We start from the raw sequence: 16,123 nt of genomic DNA, 5'->3' as shown, positions 1-16,123 counted from the left end.
CAATATGGTTCCTCCTTGCGGAGCGTTTGCAAACGGCGGCTCACCGCAACCTTGCTCCCCTCCACCAGAAGTATTGCACGGAATGAGGCATTACCACACTGCACCCGTATCATACTACCCATGATTCTCTGTAGCCGTGTGCTCTTTCTTCTCTCTCTCTTTCTCAATCTGCAACACTCCACCCACCAAAAACCTATCACAAAGTCCAAATCTCAACAATACATAAACCTCCTAATCCTATACCACTCACCCGCGCCAAGATGTGCTGGATCCGCATCACACAATACGCACAATGTGGCTGCGTCGCCTACTTCATTCCCGGAATCCGGAGGTGCGAAGAGTTCGAGCGGTCATGTGGAGGAAACCTGACGCTTATCAGCACGGGCTTGGAGGGTGGTCGATGCCGAAGGCATCCTGAGTTGGGGGAGCAGAGCGTGAGCAGCGACGAGTCGGATTCCTCGAGCTCTGGTAGTTCCAGTAGCTGAGGTCGAGGTGATGCGGTTTGTAGGAGAGGTAGGGAGGGACGGGGGTTGGGCGAGACATTGCGCTGCTTGAAGGACTGTACGGCCCATACGGGGATTTTTTTGCTGTTAGGAAGGTGCAGTGAAGGACCTTAGGGTGGATGTTCCGCAAGTGAGCGGTGGCGGAGCTTTAAGAATGAATGGGTGATGGAATGTGTAATGAAGGAGCAAAAATGACAGTGTATGGAGGAGCTCAGCATCATCGCCGGCATTCGGTGCTGTGCCCTGATCGTATGAGTATCCGCATTAGCTTCCACGCGCCGCCGCTTGACATGGCGTCCAAACGAGCTCTCATACTCGGTCGCCTTTCCATGTACTGCCCCGTCACTTGGTGAACAAAAAAGAGGTGCCGAACAAACGGATCGCACCCTGATGAAGGGTATTCCGAGTCGTAGGACTCACAATGGGATGTCTAAACTTGGCGGCGGCTGGACCTGTAATGTGTTAGGACAGAAGGAGAGAAACGGATTTATCCGGAGCAAAGGGATCCAATCCTTCTGCTCTTTCAGTTATGACGCCTTATATATCCGGTAACAGGATTGGATCCGGATATCCATGCTGGGATGTACGATCCACGGTATCCAGAATACTCGCGAATGGCGTTGTAGCGGATAGCCATGGTTGTCTCCAGGGCTAGCTCTGTTATTACTACGATAGAGGGCACCTGTAGCGGCGAAACTGCTCCGACTAGGTCACTGACCTGATTGCGGAAGCCGTTGTGTTAACCAATGACTATGGCGGTGATATCGCACCGACATCCACGGGGACCAAGCGCCATCCAGAACTCCAGAGACACGGCTCTGGCTGGAAGTGAGATGTGACTAAATCGCGAATGTAGTTGGTTGTAGTTCCTGTGAGGTTGGCGCCTGGGCTGAGCGGGCCTAGATGCTCGGTTTAGTTAGGGAAGAGAGTGCCCGGAGTGCTTCAGTGTGTGATGCGAACTCATTTGGGCCACAGACAGCTCGTTGAAGGCCTTTAGGCACAATAATAGAGCTTGGGGCGAGCGGTCGTGCCTTGAACTGCATGACTTCCCCCGGGCTTACCAACGACAAAGACTAATATCAACCTCAACTTTCACATCTCTGACGCCCGCGCCTACCCAATCCGTGTTCCAAGCCACCCCACCATGGACACTCGAGGGGCCCTTCACGAATCAGCGTACCCACCTGCCGAACTCGGCTAGTTTCCGGACGCGCCTTACCTGCCGATCACAAGCCATGTACAGCCTATCAAAGCCGCACATGTGCTCGTCGACGATAAACCCGAGAACAAGACGAATGAAACACTGAATTTCGCAGCCCCGCGAATAGCGTTCTCTACCTTCCTTTTCGGTTGTAAGGTACGGTGTACTGGCGAGGCTGATCACCCGTGTCCGGGAGCGAGTATTCGGCACTAGCGGGAGTTGCAGTCCAATGAAAGCGGGAGACGTGGGAAGGTGGTCTCAGGTTCAACGCTGGACGAGCGCGGCGGTTTGCTGAGTCCTGGCTTTCGTGGACAGATGAAGGACACAGCGAGCGGGCGAGTGGTTTAGGAGATGGAGATGGAATGCAAGGTCGCTAAGCGGACATAAGCACTCGCGGACCTGAGGTAGATTCTAGGTTAGAGTTAGCGATAGCGATCTTGACTTGCATGTAGATTAATCTATCCCGTCCCTGATGGTCCAGGGCAGAGTTGAGGCGTTTCGGAGAGGTCCGCGAAGCCAACCATAGTCTTAAAAGTATATAATGAGGTCGCTGATTGTTCCTCTGTAGCGGCAGGCTGACGTCCAGGATCAGTCCCCCTCTCGTTGCACCTGCGCAGATCAGTCGTTCTCGGCCTTTGCCCTTCCCAACCGGCACCATGAAGCTGCTTTCTACCCTCCTGCTCTTCATTGCTCCTATTACCCTCGCCCTTCCGACTGAGAACATTGGGGCCCCTGTCGAACGTGACGAGGTTTCCGAAAGGGCGTGCTACGTGACCTGTGGTTCAAACTGTTACAGTAGCTCTCAGGTCACAGCGGCACGCAACTCCGGGTACAACTATGTCAAGCAAGGGGGGACTGCTGGAGGTAGCTCGTACCCGCACGTGTACAACAACTACGAGGGATTTGACTTCTTGGTCGGTGGCACTTACTATGAGTTTCCTCTCATGACTAGCGGATCATACACCGGCGGTGAGTTCAGAGGAAAGCAGAAATGGTAGGGAAAGGCTTATTGTGCGAACAGGTTCCCCTGGCGCGGATCGTGTCATCTTCAACCAGAATGGACAACGGGCCGGTGAGATCACGCACACGGGCGCAAGTGGAAGCTCGTTCGTGGCGTGCTCCGGATGGTAGAGAGGATGATGAGCTGGAGGAGAATAGCAGTATGGAACTGTGCATTGCCATTTACCTAGGTAGCATGCGAACTAGGAAATGCCACGGTTTTCGAAATAAGATGCCCTCCAGGCTATGACGGAACGCGTTCGAAACTGTCTTCGCGTTCTTCTCTCTCCGTAATATTTGGACTAAGCGAGAGACTAAGGTGATTGTTTGCCTCCGTGTAGATGGGGATCGCCGCTAACCCGATCGAGCGCGGCTCTCAGGATGACGTGAATTTGGCGCGCCCCACCACAGCTCAAAATCAAAGGCTGCCAACACCAAAGCCTCAAGCTGCCCCGTTTCTCACAGTGCCTGACAATGGCTTCAGCAACCGCGTCAGACCTTCGAACGCCCTCTCACCCCGTCCCCCAGGCTGCGAACACGTCAGCCAGCACTCAATTCCCGCCCATTAACATCGGAACCCGCCGCTCAACGCTCGCCCAAATCCAGGCCCGATCCGTCGAGCAAGCGCTCAAGAATGCGTACCCGGACCGGGCGTACAACATTTGCGCGGTCCTAGCGCAAGGAGACAAGGATAAGATCACGCCGCTGCAGCAATTGAGCCAGGGCGAGAATGCGAAGAGTCTGTGGACGGGCGAGCTGGAGGCTATGCTCGAGGCAGGCGAGCTGGACATCATTGTGCACTGTCTGAAAGGTATGTACAATGCAGAAATAGCGGATGCAGCTAGGACTGAGCACATGTTCAAGACATGCCCACACAGCTGCCCGAGACCCTGATGCTAGGCGCCATCCTCGAGCGCGAAGACCCCCGCGATGCCCTAATTGTCTCGCCCCGGCTGCCGAAAGACACGAACGTCGCTACGCTCCCGCACGGCTCGACGATAGGCACCTCATCCATCCGGCGGGCCGCCCAATTGCGGCGGCTTCATCCACACCTTCAATTTAAGGACCTCAGAGGCAATGTTGGGACACGGCTCGGCAAGCTCGATGCCGAAGACTCGCCATATGCTGCAATCGTTTTGGCCGTTGCAGGGCTTAAGCGGCTAGGGATGGAGAGCAGGATAAGTCAGTACCTGAGCAGCGACAATGGTGGCGTCTTACACTCAGTCGGGCAAGGTGCGCTGGCAATAGAGATCAGGAAAAATGACGACGTGATGCAGACTATGCTGCAAAAGGTTCGGTGCGAGCGCACAACACGAGCCTGTTCGGCTGAACGAGCGCTTCTGAGGACACTTGAGGGAGGTTGCAGCGTGCCCATTGGAATTGAAACTACATGGAGGGGGAACAAAGGGCTTACGGTAGGGGCACAACCCCCGGACGCCTTTGACAAGCATGGCGAAGCGGTTGCGGAAGCGGGGCCAGATTTGGATGATCAAGAGCTAGTCCTAAAGACAGTCGTAGTGAGTGTGGACGGAAAGGAATCGGTTGACCATGCAACAGCACGAAAGGTCAGGTCGGTTGAAGAGGCGGAGGCTATGGGACGAGATGTCGCAAAGATGCTGCTAGAGAAGGGCGCGGACAAGATCCTGGAGAAGATCAGTGCGGAAAAGCAGTGGGCAGCTAAGAAGCAGCTGGAAGAGGCATCAGCCGCATCGTAAGCCGGTAGAGCTCACATAATTAGATCCTTCAGTGGATGAAGACCTCGGGAGCTGTCTGCTCTGCCCTCGCGTGCACGCCATTCTTGCCTATTAACGTTTGCCAAGGATTGATGGAGGAAAGTCAGCTAAACGTCAGCACACCTCCACCTCTGCAAGCTCAGTGCATGCGCTAGGAATTTGCGAGACTGGACAACATTGCTCAGTTTGACAGTTGCGAGTACGCGGTCCATCGTGGCTGCATAATGTCGCAGTTACGAAGCATGCTCCCGGATCGCAACAAGTGCCCATCTTGCCACAATGTGTTCTGCCTCCTCATTGTGCTAACGCCTGAGCAAGCCACCGTCGTTCGCGCCGAAGAGCAAAAACCGGATCATAAGATGGTCCCATTCCATTGAGCATTGTACGTGGAGGGTGTGAGCGACCGCGGCATCGTGCTGCCACTTCCGAGTTGTACTCCTATATCGTCACGCGCCCCTCTAAGTATATATCCTCTTCCGTTTTATGCCAAGGAGTTTCACGTCTCTCAACTACCGACAAACCTCCTCTTCAAGCAAACTAATCCCAAACATGCCTCGACGGGATCCAACAGCGTCTGTTTGGCGATCAAACTTCGCTCGTAATGCCCCAGCGCTACCCTCATGGGGAACAGAAAATCCCCCCCTTGACCCAGTGGGTATCAAAATGACCGACTACATCGACAACTGCGTCCATGACCTAGAGAACCTACGCGTTATTCCCTTTTGCGGAATCTGCGCCGCCACATGGCGAGACCAGCCTGAGACTAGCGTTCAGATCGAGCCATGTGGTCACAAATTCCATCGAGAGTGTCTCTTAGATCGTTTCAACAGCACCACGCCGCAGCGCAATCTGTGCCCAAATTGCGAAGTCGAACTCTTCAGGCTGAACGCGCTGGATCCAGAGCAACTGGCGAAGTTGAAGGCTGAGAATTACGATGGCTGGTTCAATGTCCAGGGTTACAAGAATCTCATGGTAATTGCAGACGCGCTTTTTGCGGACGAAGTGCGGATGCGCTGGCGTATTCGCAACTGGAACGGTGTCCTTGGGGAGGCGACAGAGGTTTACTGGAGGTACCATCCCTACCAGTGGATCTGTGCGACTCACATGGAGCAAAACAGCTTATGGACATACATGGAGGTCGCTCAACGCCTGCTCGAACGCATGGTGGACGAGGGTGTGCCGCCGTGGTCTTGGTGTGCTAGGACTACTCGCGCTGCGATTACTTCCATCAACCTCGACCTCGGACGGCTGGTCCCGGTCGATATGATTCCTCAACAGGATTGTGGTTTTGCCAAACCTGCGGACGCTGCGAACTACCCAGCTCAGCCATCTCCCCGGCGCACTCCAAGTTCGGAAGAATCGTATTCCGAGGGCCGTCCAGTGGGGAACGAATCGTCTGCGGTAAACGAAAACGCTAACTTCGATAGTGTTTTCGACATCGAAGAGGTGGATAGCGAATCCGAGGCTGAGACTGCCGAAGACACCGCCCATCAGCGCGCCGCTCGCCGCCGCAATATGCAGGAGGCCCGGGACTGGATTCGGCAGTCCCGTACCATTGTAACAGAGTTTCGCAACGTCTATGAGGTCGACCTCGCTGACGGCCAATACGAGCTTAGGGATCGGGAGGGAAGGGTCTTTGCATCTGTCCCCAATGCAGAAGGCTACTTCGTCATTGGAGATCTCGCTATCTTCTACCGCGCGCCGTAGCTAGACTATCGGCTCGCAGTGCCGGGAATGGAGAATGGGAGCGAGGACGGCACAGTTTTTGCAACGTTGGGAAATGGGGAGTGGACTCATGGAGGAATAACGAATACAAACCAATTTTGAATACGAAAACCAGGACAGGTGCATAGGAGGGTGAAGTTGGTCAGACTTAGGGGAATGCAATGTGATGAAAAGTCGTGCTTGGGACTGACGAGCCACGAGCATGCTCCTCAATATTTATTGTACCGACAGTAGGTGAGAGGCCCCAAGGTCCGCTCACAAATGACGACTCAGCCAAAATGGGGGTCGGGTGGAATATCGGGTCGGTTTTCACGCTGTTCTTCTTGCCGGGCAGCCTCTAGGTGGGATCACGACTCCATTGCGGTAAAGAAAGCAGAATTAGAGTGAGCTTCGAGCGCAAGGTGTAAGTATAACTATCACTCTGGACTGAGATCATGGCCAGTCTTTTCTTTAAATTAGTGAACGAAGCAAGAGGGGAGACTAGGCTATGTCGAGAGGATAATTAGGATGCAGATAGGACGGTGGAGGGCTTCAGGCGACGGCACGCGTAGGAGAGGGCTCGGTAAGTATGCAGCCTACTATTAGGATAGGATTAAGGAAAGAGTTGAACAGAGGGTACTGCTGTGGGAGACTCTTCCATTGCTCTAACCATAGTTTTGGGTAACCCTTTTGTCCTAAACTCCGTATTGTACATATCACAAGATGATTCTGGTAATTGTGAATCACTTCTAACCTCTGCCTAACCCCACACTGCAACCAACCTTTCCCTTTGACTCTCGGTTTAATTTTTCTATTGCGTCTTTTTCACACTCTTCTCCGTCGGCGCGCTATACAACCAAACCGCCACAAAAGCCACCCATCCCACAACCGTAACCCAGATGCCTCCAATCCACACCCAAGCGCCGCTAATCTGCCAACTTCGCGGCCACTCATCATGCGCAAAGTGCCTGACCGTAACTTGCCTCTTCTCGTCGACGTTGGTGAGGAAGGGGCGGCGATAGTTGATGCGGAAGTTGAAGATGCCATGTTGATCGGGAGTCTTGAAGGACACACCGAAGATGGTGGAGTTTGCGGTTTGGGAGATGGGAGTGAGGTTAAGGCGGTGGAAGGGCGAGAGCATGCTGAATTCGAGTTGGACGGAGTCTCCGGGGGCGGGGAAGTAGGGGGCGAGATGGTCACCTTGGTATTCGGAGATTTCGACCTGGAAGGCCTGTAGACGTTAGCATTGTGAACGGGCAAAGTGGGCGCCAGGTTTACTTACAACATCCTGCTTGACGCGGTAGATCTTGGGGTTGTTCTCCGGGATAGCAAGGCTGGTGTTGAGCTTCTTGCTCACACCCTCATCGAGGTAGTGAAAGAGCTTGCCAATCTTCAAAACGCCAGTCTCCTTGAACGTCCAAGCTGTGAGCTTCTGTGCAAAATCGCGGTTCGCGGTTTTGATAGCTTTTCCATTGAGGGTGGCCTTCTCCGCGAACCAGCCGTTCTGCAGCATCTCGGCTGCACCGAGCACAGTCAACCTGGCGGAGTTGTGAGCCTGCATAGAGGAGACGATGCTCAGCTGCTCGCCAGTAGCAAATGGATCTTCAACAGCATCCGCCTCATCCTTGGGATTGTAGCTGTATGCGGTGCACGGTGCACGGAGGATAGGTTCGATGAGCGGAGATTCGTTGCCAAGCGTCTGGCCTATAGCGCGGGGGACCGCAATGAAGCCCTCGCCCGCGAAGTAGTTCTTGACATCTGGCCTCAGCGGTTTCGGGTACGGAAGCAGGAGAACATCGTGCTTCTCTGCTGCGGAATTAGAATCATAGTTGAAGTGGTCTACCACCAATGCGCCCTTGTCTGACGGGACGTGGATATCAAGCTCGAGGAGCAGCGATTGGACGGCGGTGGGTGTAGCATGATCGCTGGACAAGGCAACTAGGACATTGCCCTCCTTCTTCATGAAATCGAGGAATTGGGTCGCGGTAAGGGCTGGTCCAAGGCCTTTCGACTTCCCGGGGAGGAGGATGACGTGGTCGTAGGCTCGTTCGCCATGTCTGAAGAGGGAGAGCTTGTCTGATTTCGGAGAGTCTACGGTCGTATGGAAGCCTCGAGCTATGCATTTGATTGTCAGCCTCTGTACGGGCCAATTGGTAGCGCAGAGCTCGTCGAACTTCGGGGGTGTTCTCAAGGCTCTGAGATGCCAGATGGCCATGTGTAGAGCTTCCAATTACCAGAGACAGCGCTTGGCCCGCTCCTGTCGCGGTTCCAAGATGCGAGCGGGTTCCTCTGAAGCCCCGAACAAAACGATACCCCCCGAAAGGAGAATATGCAACTTACCGGCCAAATCCTCCAAAAACACACTATACTTCTCCCGCTCGCTCTGCTCCTCGAGCACCACCAGTAGCCTTCCCCCTGTGTAACTCAGCGCCTGCACGGCGCCTAGCAGCGCCAGTAATAGAAGCGAAAACAACCACCTCATTGTCGTGGTGTATCCGAAGTAGAAACTTGGGGAAGGCTTGCGCGGCGGGAGCTCAGTTGGAGACGTATGCATTTGCCAAGCCCGCGGCGGCCGGAGAATTAGTGCCGCCGATCGAGCTGGGGAACCTCACCTGTGACACGATCAAGTTGCAGCTGCCATTGCGCACCCAGACATCCTCTAAACGCAGCCACAAGACATAGTCAGCCTCTCCAACAACTGCCACAGCGTATCGCGTACTAACGGAGTGCAACAGAGCCACAATGTCCGCGCCCGCGCCCCTCTTCTTCAAGCAGCCGATCCGCTACCTCAAATGGGCCTCCATCAACAAGCCCGCGTACTTCTATTCGATTATCATTGGACTGGCCGGCCCGGCGATTCTGGTGGTTGTGCCGCCGATACGGAGGTATTTGGGCGATGAGAGGAGAGCGAGGATTCCGCAGACGTATCCGAGTACGTACATCCCGCCAACCCGGATGGAAGCGCCGGAGATGCAGATGGACAGAGCGAAATAGAATGGAAGGCTAACCATGCGCAGTACCAAAGGGACCGCGACCAAGACCGAGCGGGTTCGAGGACGAATAGGTGGGGAATTCGGGTGCGCGGAGCGCTCCAGGGCATGGCACGGAGACGGGACGATATCATAGGGACGCGAAGTGAGGGCGAAAGAACATGTCTAAGGAACATGCACTTGAGAATAGGCCAATAAAGCCAGAGCCTTGTACTTGTACAAAGCCAATTTCCTTTCAACCAAACGCCTTCTCAGACCCTCAGCTGAAGCCGCAGTTACCTAATCTTCGATCACCCGTTAAGCTTCCTGAAGTCCGACAACGCTTCATCGAGACCCACGAAAGACCCATGACCAGAGACGTAAAAGCCATCAGCTAGTTATGCCGCACCCGCTTGTTTGCCGCATCGCTCGGATGGGCTTCCTCCAGAACCTCATCGTCCAAGTCGAAGCTCGCCTCGCGCTCCTGGGACCGCTTGGCGGCCACAAGATTGTGTCTCGCGATGTCATTGCCGCCTGGACGCCTACCACGCTTGAGACCAGCACCCGGCGTAGCCGACGGGAGATCCTGCGTCAGCCACGGGAAATCCTCTCGCTCGACCTTGACGCATGTAAGATAGTCGACCGGGTACCGATGCACATCCAACTGGCAGTAGCTCTCCAGGATCCCGTGCTGATCCACACGCTGCTTGATGTTCTCCTTGATCTCCAGCAGGTGGTTCTCGAGCACGTTCATCGCCTTTTTCGTCATCGGGAACCTGTGGTGAAACTGGTTCATGATGGGCTTGTTCATGTAGGCTTCGCCAGCGGAGCCGAGCGAACGGTACAGTTCGTAGCCGCTGTCGTCAGCCTGGTGGCCCTTCTCCAAGATGATGCGCTGGCCGAGCCAGTGCCGGAAAAAGGCCAGCGCCATCCAGACGAGGATGTCTTTAGCGTACTCTTCGCGCTTGATGGGCGGGTAATCGGTCGGCTTGTCCATGCGGCCGGGGTACGCGCTCATAACCATCTGCTCCAGCGTCTTTCCCTTGTCAACCAGTCGCGCATGGCATTTCTCCGCTAGCAAGCCTATTCCAGGGTACTCCTTCAGGGTCAGCATCGCTGCGGGCTTCGCCTGCATGCGCTTCCAATTTCCCGCCAGATGCACCATAGCCTCGCGGAAGATGAGCTCCGACTTGATGTCGTAGGCCATCTTGGCCCAGAGATGCGGCATGCTCTGGACTGCGCGGAAGAGGCTCTGTCCATGCTTCATCAGCGCGACCTCGACGGGCTTGCTGATGATGTTGGTGCAGCCGAGGTAGTCTGCGATGGCGATGATCTGGATGACGTCGTCGAGTGCGGCGCGCATGTCCGAGTCGCAGATGCGCATTTCCTTGTTGTAAAAGGCATACAAGATGGCTTCGTAGTGGTCGAAGATCTTGGTTGGGATGCGCCCGTTCTCATTAACGATCAGGCCGGTGCGGCCGTCCGCGCGCTCACCGGCGGGCGTGAGTTCCTTCAGTTAGGGTTGCGTTAGTCAAGTGCTTTCCTTTCGCGGGCTGAAGGGTGTTAGGCTAGGAGTTGCGGAGGCTTACCACGAGGTCCAGGATCCCGGCAGGATGCTTGTCGGAGGGCAGCTCTTTCAGCTCGATCATCCATCGGATCTTGATGCCCGCGTTCTTCGCCCGATTGCTGAGCTTTGCGGCATAGGGTTCGATCAGTAGGTCCGCAAGTAGGGTGCTGTTGCGGGCCAGGGTGCCCGAGTGGAATTTGTATCGGCGATCGTGAGCCAGAACGACTTCGACGTCCTCTGCTTGATTCATTCTGAGTGTTGATAGGTGGAGTCGGTGGCGACAATGGGTGTATATAGAGGTAGGTTGGGATTTGTGTCGGAGGATGAGGTGCTCCGCGAGTGGAGAAGAGAGGAAAGAAGAGGAGAAGGATTATATAGAGGGTGCGTAGGGGAGTAGAGAGGAAGAGAAGGAGAAAGGTAGACGTGAAAGATTATGAGTGGGCGTAGTACTCCTTGCCAAGGCTTTGGGAAGGGTGACTGACAACGGAAGAAGCAAGAAGGCGGGGAAGTGAAAGATATCAGCCAGAATTTTATGCGGCGAACTGCTGAAGTGAGGCCTTTCAGAAAGTTAACGGGCGTTGCAAAGGCTGATGAAGGTCTTCAAGCCGCAGTTTCTTAGAGCAGAAGTAGTTGCTTAAAACTTGCAAAGGAGCGAAGTGATAGTAAGCGCCTTCGTGGGTACACTAGTCTGTTCTGTTTTGCGGGACATGAGCGGAAGGTCGCTGGAGGCATGCGGGCTTGAGGTGGCAGCCTCGAATTCAGTCAGCTCCCTAGAAGAATCCCGTAGCCATGAGCCACGATGGATCTGTGAAAGGCAACGTGTGCAGTTACTAAGGGAAAAAAAATTGGCAGCCACTGCTTTCATGTAATCACCAGATCTCCACACCATGTCTTCCCGGCGCCAACCTGACCTTTCGCGGTTGAACCTGACCCTTACGCTAGTCCTCGAAGAACTTCACGCTATCATGTGCATATTCGGCCTTTTCGACCTCGGGATGTACGCTTTTACTGTCTGTAATCCTTATACGCCTGTAAAGGAAATGTAAACCATATCCATCACTTCTCCTCCCTCGCAACATCCTCCGTACTAACCGCTGCACTCTGCTCCCCCTCAACCCTCTTCTTCCTCCCAAAGCAGCCGCAACCTCCCATCTTGGCGTCGTAGCCTTCCCTGAAGCACAGACCTGGATGGAATGCATTAAGTGCCAGCACGGCTACCCCTATAATCGCACCCTCGAGCCCAATAAAATACTTCTGCGTCTTGATCAAATGACCATTCCAGCCCTCGCTCAGCTCCGCAACACGGTACACTGACCGCGTGAAGATACACAGCGTCGCAAGTGACAACGCAGTGAGGAACCCCTTGAATGCCCAGCTCGACCGCAGTTTAGCATGCGTAGGATCCAATGCACTCTGCGCGCCGAGTTCCCTGATTCTTCGTACCATCCTGATCGTAAAGTCCAGAGACAGGAGGATGAATATGAAGAGGGTGAATACTTGAACGGCCAGTCCCGCAATCATGATGTTGTTCCCAGCAGTGGGGTCTTTGTTTTGATGAGAGGCAGATGACGCGAGACCGCCACCTGCGGCCTGGAGGAGCAGCGAGGCGACGTCGCATGGAATGAAGATGCGTGGATAGGAGAGCGGCTTGATGCGTGAGTTTTGCGGGCCAAAGGTTACGACGATGCGGCTGAGGCAGAGGTAGATGCCCGCGGCGAGGAAGGCAGGCGCGATTGTCAGGCAGACTATTTGAATGAGGAAGGGGTTCTACCAGGCACCGTTAGCCGCGCGTTCATCGCGCAGGAGACATAGACAAACATACCTCTCCAAACGGGTTGAAGTAACTCTGCGTTCTGCCCACATAACCCACCACTTCCAATGCGCAGCCGCATACCATAGCGATGGTAAAGCCTAGAAACCTCCCTGACAAGGCGCCTTGGACGATAAACAACAGCGTCGAGAGCCCAAAAATTCCAATGAAAAGCGCATTGGCCGGGAGAGAGGGCCGATACCCCCAGTACGACAAACTGAGAGGACATGTCTCGAGCGTGCACGAGTCTCGGAAGTTTTTGCGGTCATCGTAGGAAGTACCTGTTGCGCGAGGCACGAGTTGCACCGCGTTGGCGAGGAGCTTGGAGGTTAAAGTCGCCATCGTTGATGGCGAGGGCAGGTCCGAGGACGGCGCCGATGTCTATGCTTATACAGTCTCGTCGTAGTCGCGGCGCAGAAGATAGGCTATAGGGTAAATGAGAAGACGTAGTGCCCGGTTTTGCGCGCCGTCGTAGAATTATGTCTCTAGATTCTGTGTCTGAAGCTGATGCTGTAAGACGGGATGGTAAGGCTGAGAGATGTCCGACTGGGTGGAGGTCAAAGCGAAGGATCGATTCTGAGACACAAAGACAGAACCAGGTTCGGGCAGTGAAGGCGATCTTGTCGAAGAGAAATTAGAGAAAAGGTGAAAGGCACGCTTTGAGGCGGCAAGAGAGGCAAAGGCCACACGAAATGGGTGACGCCTACCCAACGTCTACCACCTACTTTAAAGAGTCCACTGCTGCCCCACTAGCCAGGCTGAAGACCCTCGCTTAAGTGATTACGGTACGCGCCAAACCCGGAAGCGATGTGCCGAGGCATCACGAAAACTTCTCGAACGGTCCTAAATCGTACTTTCACACCTGCGCAGGTGTGATTGGTGGGCTAGAATGTTGCATTCGTTTGTTAGCGACGTTGGGATGAGGAGGATTCGGCGCCCAGCCTTCCGACAGCTCGCTTAGAGGGCCCCGAGGAGCGTAGCGCGTATCCGCCGTCCTGTATCGCCGTCGGACGAAAAAGGGATTTTGATCAAGATTCCCATGCCTATCTCCTCAAGGCTGACAAGGCGGGCCGTGGCTAGGTGGCGAAGTGCTATCAGGATAAAAGGGGGAAGCAGATGTTCCAGCACCGGTGAGGCGCCTGTTCCACATTGTAGTAGCAGGAGCAAATGACTATTTGGGGCTTGCTTTACCTTTGACAGATGCAGGTTGAGGGACGGCACACCCAATGATAACGTGTTACGTGCGACCATCCTCTACGGGACCTCGGGCTGCCTCAAATGAGTCTTACCATATTCAGCCACCAGTATCGCGTTGAGTTAAAACAAGGGTAACTGTCGCAAACGCAGACCAGAACGCAGATTGAGGTGGATTTCATAGGTCCAGGGATAGATTTCGGCGTACCTGGTGTTACAGTAACGGCGACCGGTGATTCAGACACAGAGCAAACAATCCATTCCGCTAAACGCCATATACAATGCTTGTACCGTCCGATTCGCTCTCCACAGCGACAGCATTGAGGGTTGTTCGACGCTTCCTCATGCGATGGCTGCTTGCTGTGGCGGAGGCGGCGGAGCTTCGAGTCGTGTATTTTCGGCCATCATGCGCGAGAAGGCAATGCCGACACCTTCGATGACAGCGAGCAGGACTGCGCATCCGATCGCATTGTTTCGCATAGCTCTGGCACCGCCGCGAACTGCGAGCGCTCCGCCAGTGCAGAAGCCCCCAATGATGGCATTCCACGGGTCTTCCTTCTTCCTAAGCGGCATGTCAGCTCTTACCGACTGGCGTCCAAAGCTGGCGTATCATGCGCACCTTATGCCCTTCACCGCGCAATCGAATGTCGAGAAGAGTCCACCCCAGACACCGAAGTTGCCGCCGAGCACTGGTGCGCGCGCCTTGATCGCGGTAATTGCGCCGATGCGCCGTTCGCCGTATGGAGAGTTACTGTTGAGGGTATTAAATGCAAAGCCCTAATATCAACCCACTGCACAAACTTACCGGAAGCCCTTCACGCCGTGCCATACTGCTCCCCCGATGGCCTGAGAGCTGTTAGCACGTCGAGTTGTGACGTAATGCCAAAGAATTGGAAAGAAGAGGGCACGTACTCCCATACAAAAGGCACCGCCAAAGTCGCTGAGGGCTACCCAGGGGCAGGGGTCTCTGCTATGGTCCATGGTGAAGGCGCATTGATGTTGACGGGGGGAAGCTTGGGGTTGATGAGCTCAGGTACAGCCCGCGCTATTTTTCCGACGCCGAACTCAACTCACGTGATATTTACCACCGCGGCAACCACCTGTCCATATCGGGTGTCGGGTTTGGGCATAGCCATTAAACGCTTCACTAGCCGCTACGAGTCTCTCAAGGGTAGTTGGTCGGGTAATCATAGTACGCACCCTGATGGGGTCACATTGGATGACTTGCGGGTGGTCACCCACGGATGGGCCTACAACTACATGCAAAGCTAGAGGTATTGAAAAGTTTCAAGTCTTGTTCTCACAAGCGTAAAGGCTTCTATTTCAGGTAGTTTGAACGAGTGAGAAATCATACTGGCCACATTCAACCCGAACCCGTTACCAGAAGCTTCTGGTTCAGCTTTCTGAAGAACATCCCTGTGACGCTGAAGCAAGTGTTGTACGGAAGACAAGACAGGTCTCGGAACATGTCGCAGGGAAATGAGCTCATCGACATTCAGCCTCCGATCGTTTGATTCCTTCCTCAGGCCAATGTGATGTAGTCTTCGAAACGGCATTGGTTTTGGTCGGCATGTTCCAAGATTCGGCTTGTACAATACTCGTAACGGGAGTAGCAGCTCTTTGACAAGCAATTGGGGACGCATCGTTAAAGTGGAAGCTTCTGCAAGGCTTTGGCGGGCGAGGGGAGGCTTGAGAAAGGAGCAGAGAAATTACCGCAGTGGCGAGTCCTCATTTGAGAGAGACGTAGCCAGGAGCTATTACCAATCCCATTTTGATATTAGCGCCCCTGGCACGGTCTTCAGGAAGACCGACATGCATGCCAACGTCGACATCCCTCCCACCAGCCTTCATACGTACCTTTTCTACGACATCGACCGACATCTCCCACGCCGAAGCGACTGCAACCCCGAGTTCAGACGTTGGTCCGCGGATAGTGCTGGTCTTTTGGCGGCGCTTGAGCCACCTCATCCTGCCTACGTGTGTGCTTGGCGGCTGGCGAATCTGTAATCGCTGAATTTTGGCTGCCGACATCTCTACCGCCCGTCTTATCACTTGCTGCAATCACCCCCGAGGGTGCCGTTGCTCCGCTGGGCCGCTGTTGACAGAAATATCGGTTCCTGTGGCACAGCAGATCTTGTCAGTTAGGTACCGAGGGAGAAGAGGGGTTTCCGACGACCGCTAATCTGCTACCAGTACCAACCGCGTCTGGTCCACCACAGCTCTGCAAAATAGGTGCGTGGTGCTCCCGCTACATCACCGGGGATTTTGGAGGCAGTTGAGAGGGGATACAAAGCTGGACAAAATATGAAGGGGCCCGGAATCGGCAGATATTCGGGGACGTGCTAACGTGCTGCAGACAGCTCCGATTGAGGAAAACTCTGGATACTTCTTTTGGAACTGGCAGCAACCGGGCGTCACTGTTAGACAGGAGCGGAGGAAGATC

General features: G+C 54.6%; 8 protein-coding genes across 8 annotated transcripts; 4 read left to right on the top strand and 4 right to left on the bottom strand.

The window, feature by feature from the left end:
* The first annotated feature begins 2,290 nt into the window (after positions 1–2,290).
* BU26DRAFT_516549 (ribonuclease-domain-containing protein) lies at positions 2,291–2,872 on the top strand. The gene is made up of 2 exons (XM_033828354.1): positions 2,291–2,673; positions 2,726–2,872. Exons 1-2 carry the CDS (start codon positions 2,361–2,363, stop codon positions 2,833–2,835), a joined length of 423 nt encoding a protein of 140 aa, XP_033686797.1. The 5' UTR covers positions 2,291–2,360; the 3' UTR covers positions 2,836–2,872.
* Positions 2,873–3,114: 242 nt separating this feature from the next.
* On the top strand, positions 3,115–4,467 carry BU26DRAFT_479123 (porphobilinogen deaminase). The gene is made up of 2 exons (XM_033825659.1): positions 3,115–3,514; positions 3,568–4,467. Exons 1-2 carry the CDS (start codon positions 3,178–3,180, stop codon positions 4,416–4,418), a joined length of 1,188 nt encoding a protein of 395 aa, XP_033686796.1. The 5' UTR covers positions 3,115–3,177; the 3' UTR covers positions 4,419–4,467.
* A 632-nt stretch (positions 4,468–5,099) lies between these two features.
* Positions 5,100–6,238, top strand: BU26DRAFT_602302 (uncharacterized protein; the record flags this gene model as incomplete). Its single annotated transcript, XM_033835339.1, has 1 exon — positions 5,100–6,238. The coding sequence occupies one exon, from the start codon at positions 5,100–5,102 to the stop codon at positions 6,141–6,143; it is 1,044 nt and encodes a 347-aa protein (XP_033686795.1). The 3' UTR covers positions 6,144–6,238.
* Positions 6,239–6,734: 496 nt separating this feature from the next.
* BU26DRAFT_516547 (Dolichyl-diphosphooligosaccharide-protein glycosyltransferase 48kDa subunit) lies at positions 6,735–8,625 on the bottom strand (the record flags this gene model as incomplete). Its single annotated transcript, XM_033828353.1, has 3 exons — positions 6,735–7,371; positions 7,423–8,255; positions 8,481–8,625. 3 exons carry the CDS (start codon positions 8,620–8,622, stop codon positions 6,952–6,954), a joined length of 1,395 nt encoding a protein of 464 aa, XP_033686794.1. The 3' UTR covers positions 6,735–6,951.
* Positions 8,626–8,882: 257 nt separating this feature from the next.
* On the top strand, positions 8,883–9,524 carry BU26DRAFT_602300 (uncharacterized protein; the record flags this gene model as incomplete). The annotated part of the gene is made up of 2 exons (XM_033835338.1): positions 8,883–9,072; positions 9,158–9,524. 2 exons carry the CDS (start codon positions 8,883–8,885, stop codon positions 9,202–9,204), a joined length of 237 nt encoding a protein of 78 aa, XP_033686793.1. The 3' UTR covers positions 9,205–9,524.
* BU26DRAFT_538736 (uncharacterized protein) lies at positions 8,991–11,266 on the bottom strand. Its single transcript, XM_033831471.1, has 3 exons — positions 10,699–11,266; positions 9,561–10,619; positions 8,991–9,409 (listed from the first exon to the last, which is right to left on the bottom strand). Exons 1-3 carry the CDS (start codon positions 10,924–10,926, stop codon positions 9,296–9,298), a joined length of 1,401 nt encoding a protein of 466 aa, XP_033686792.1. The 5' UTR covers positions 10,927–11,266; the 3' UTR covers positions 8,991–9,295.
* A 382-nt stretch (positions 11,267–11,648) lies between these two features.
* Positions 11,649–13,091, bottom strand: BU26DRAFT_243760 (parasitic phase-specific protein PSP-1). The gene is made up of 2 exons (XM_033821047.1): positions 12,499–13,091; positions 11,649–12,443 (listed from the first exon to the last, which is right to left on the bottom strand). Exons 1-2 carry the CDS (start codon positions 12,826–12,828, stop codon positions 11,733–11,735), a joined length of 1,041 nt encoding a protein of 346 aa, XP_033686791.1. The 5' UTR covers positions 12,829–13,091; the 3' UTR covers positions 11,649–11,732.
* Positions 13,092–13,827: 736 nt separating this feature from the next.
* On the bottom strand, positions 13,828–14,835 carry BU26DRAFT_243978 (mitochondrial import inner membrane translocase subunit tim-17). The gene is made up of 4 exons (XM_033821049.1): positions 14,755–14,835; positions 14,486–14,693; positions 14,300–14,431; positions 13,828–14,242 (listed from the first exon to the last, which is right to left on the bottom strand). The coding sequence occupies exons 2-4, from the start codon at positions 14,659–14,661 to the stop codon at positions 14,023–14,025; spliced, it is 528 nt and encodes a 175-aa protein (XP_033686790.1). The 5' UTR covers positions 14,662–14,693; positions 14,755–14,835; the 3' UTR covers positions 13,828–14,022.
* Positions 14,836–16,123: the final 1,288 nt, after the last annotated feature.

Source organism: Trematosphaeria pertusa, assembly GCF_010094035.1.
Source record: "Trematosphaeria pertusa strain CBS 122368 unplaced genomic scaffold BU26scaffold_4, whole genome shotgun sequence".
Taxonomy (NCBI): Eukaryota; Fungi; Ascomycota; class Dothideomycetes; order Pleosporales; family Trematosphaeriaceae; genus Trematosphaeria; species Trematosphaeria pertusa.
The sequence above is the reverse complement of the archived record's forward strand: the minus strand, read 5'-3'. Positions and strand labels throughout refer to the sequence as shown.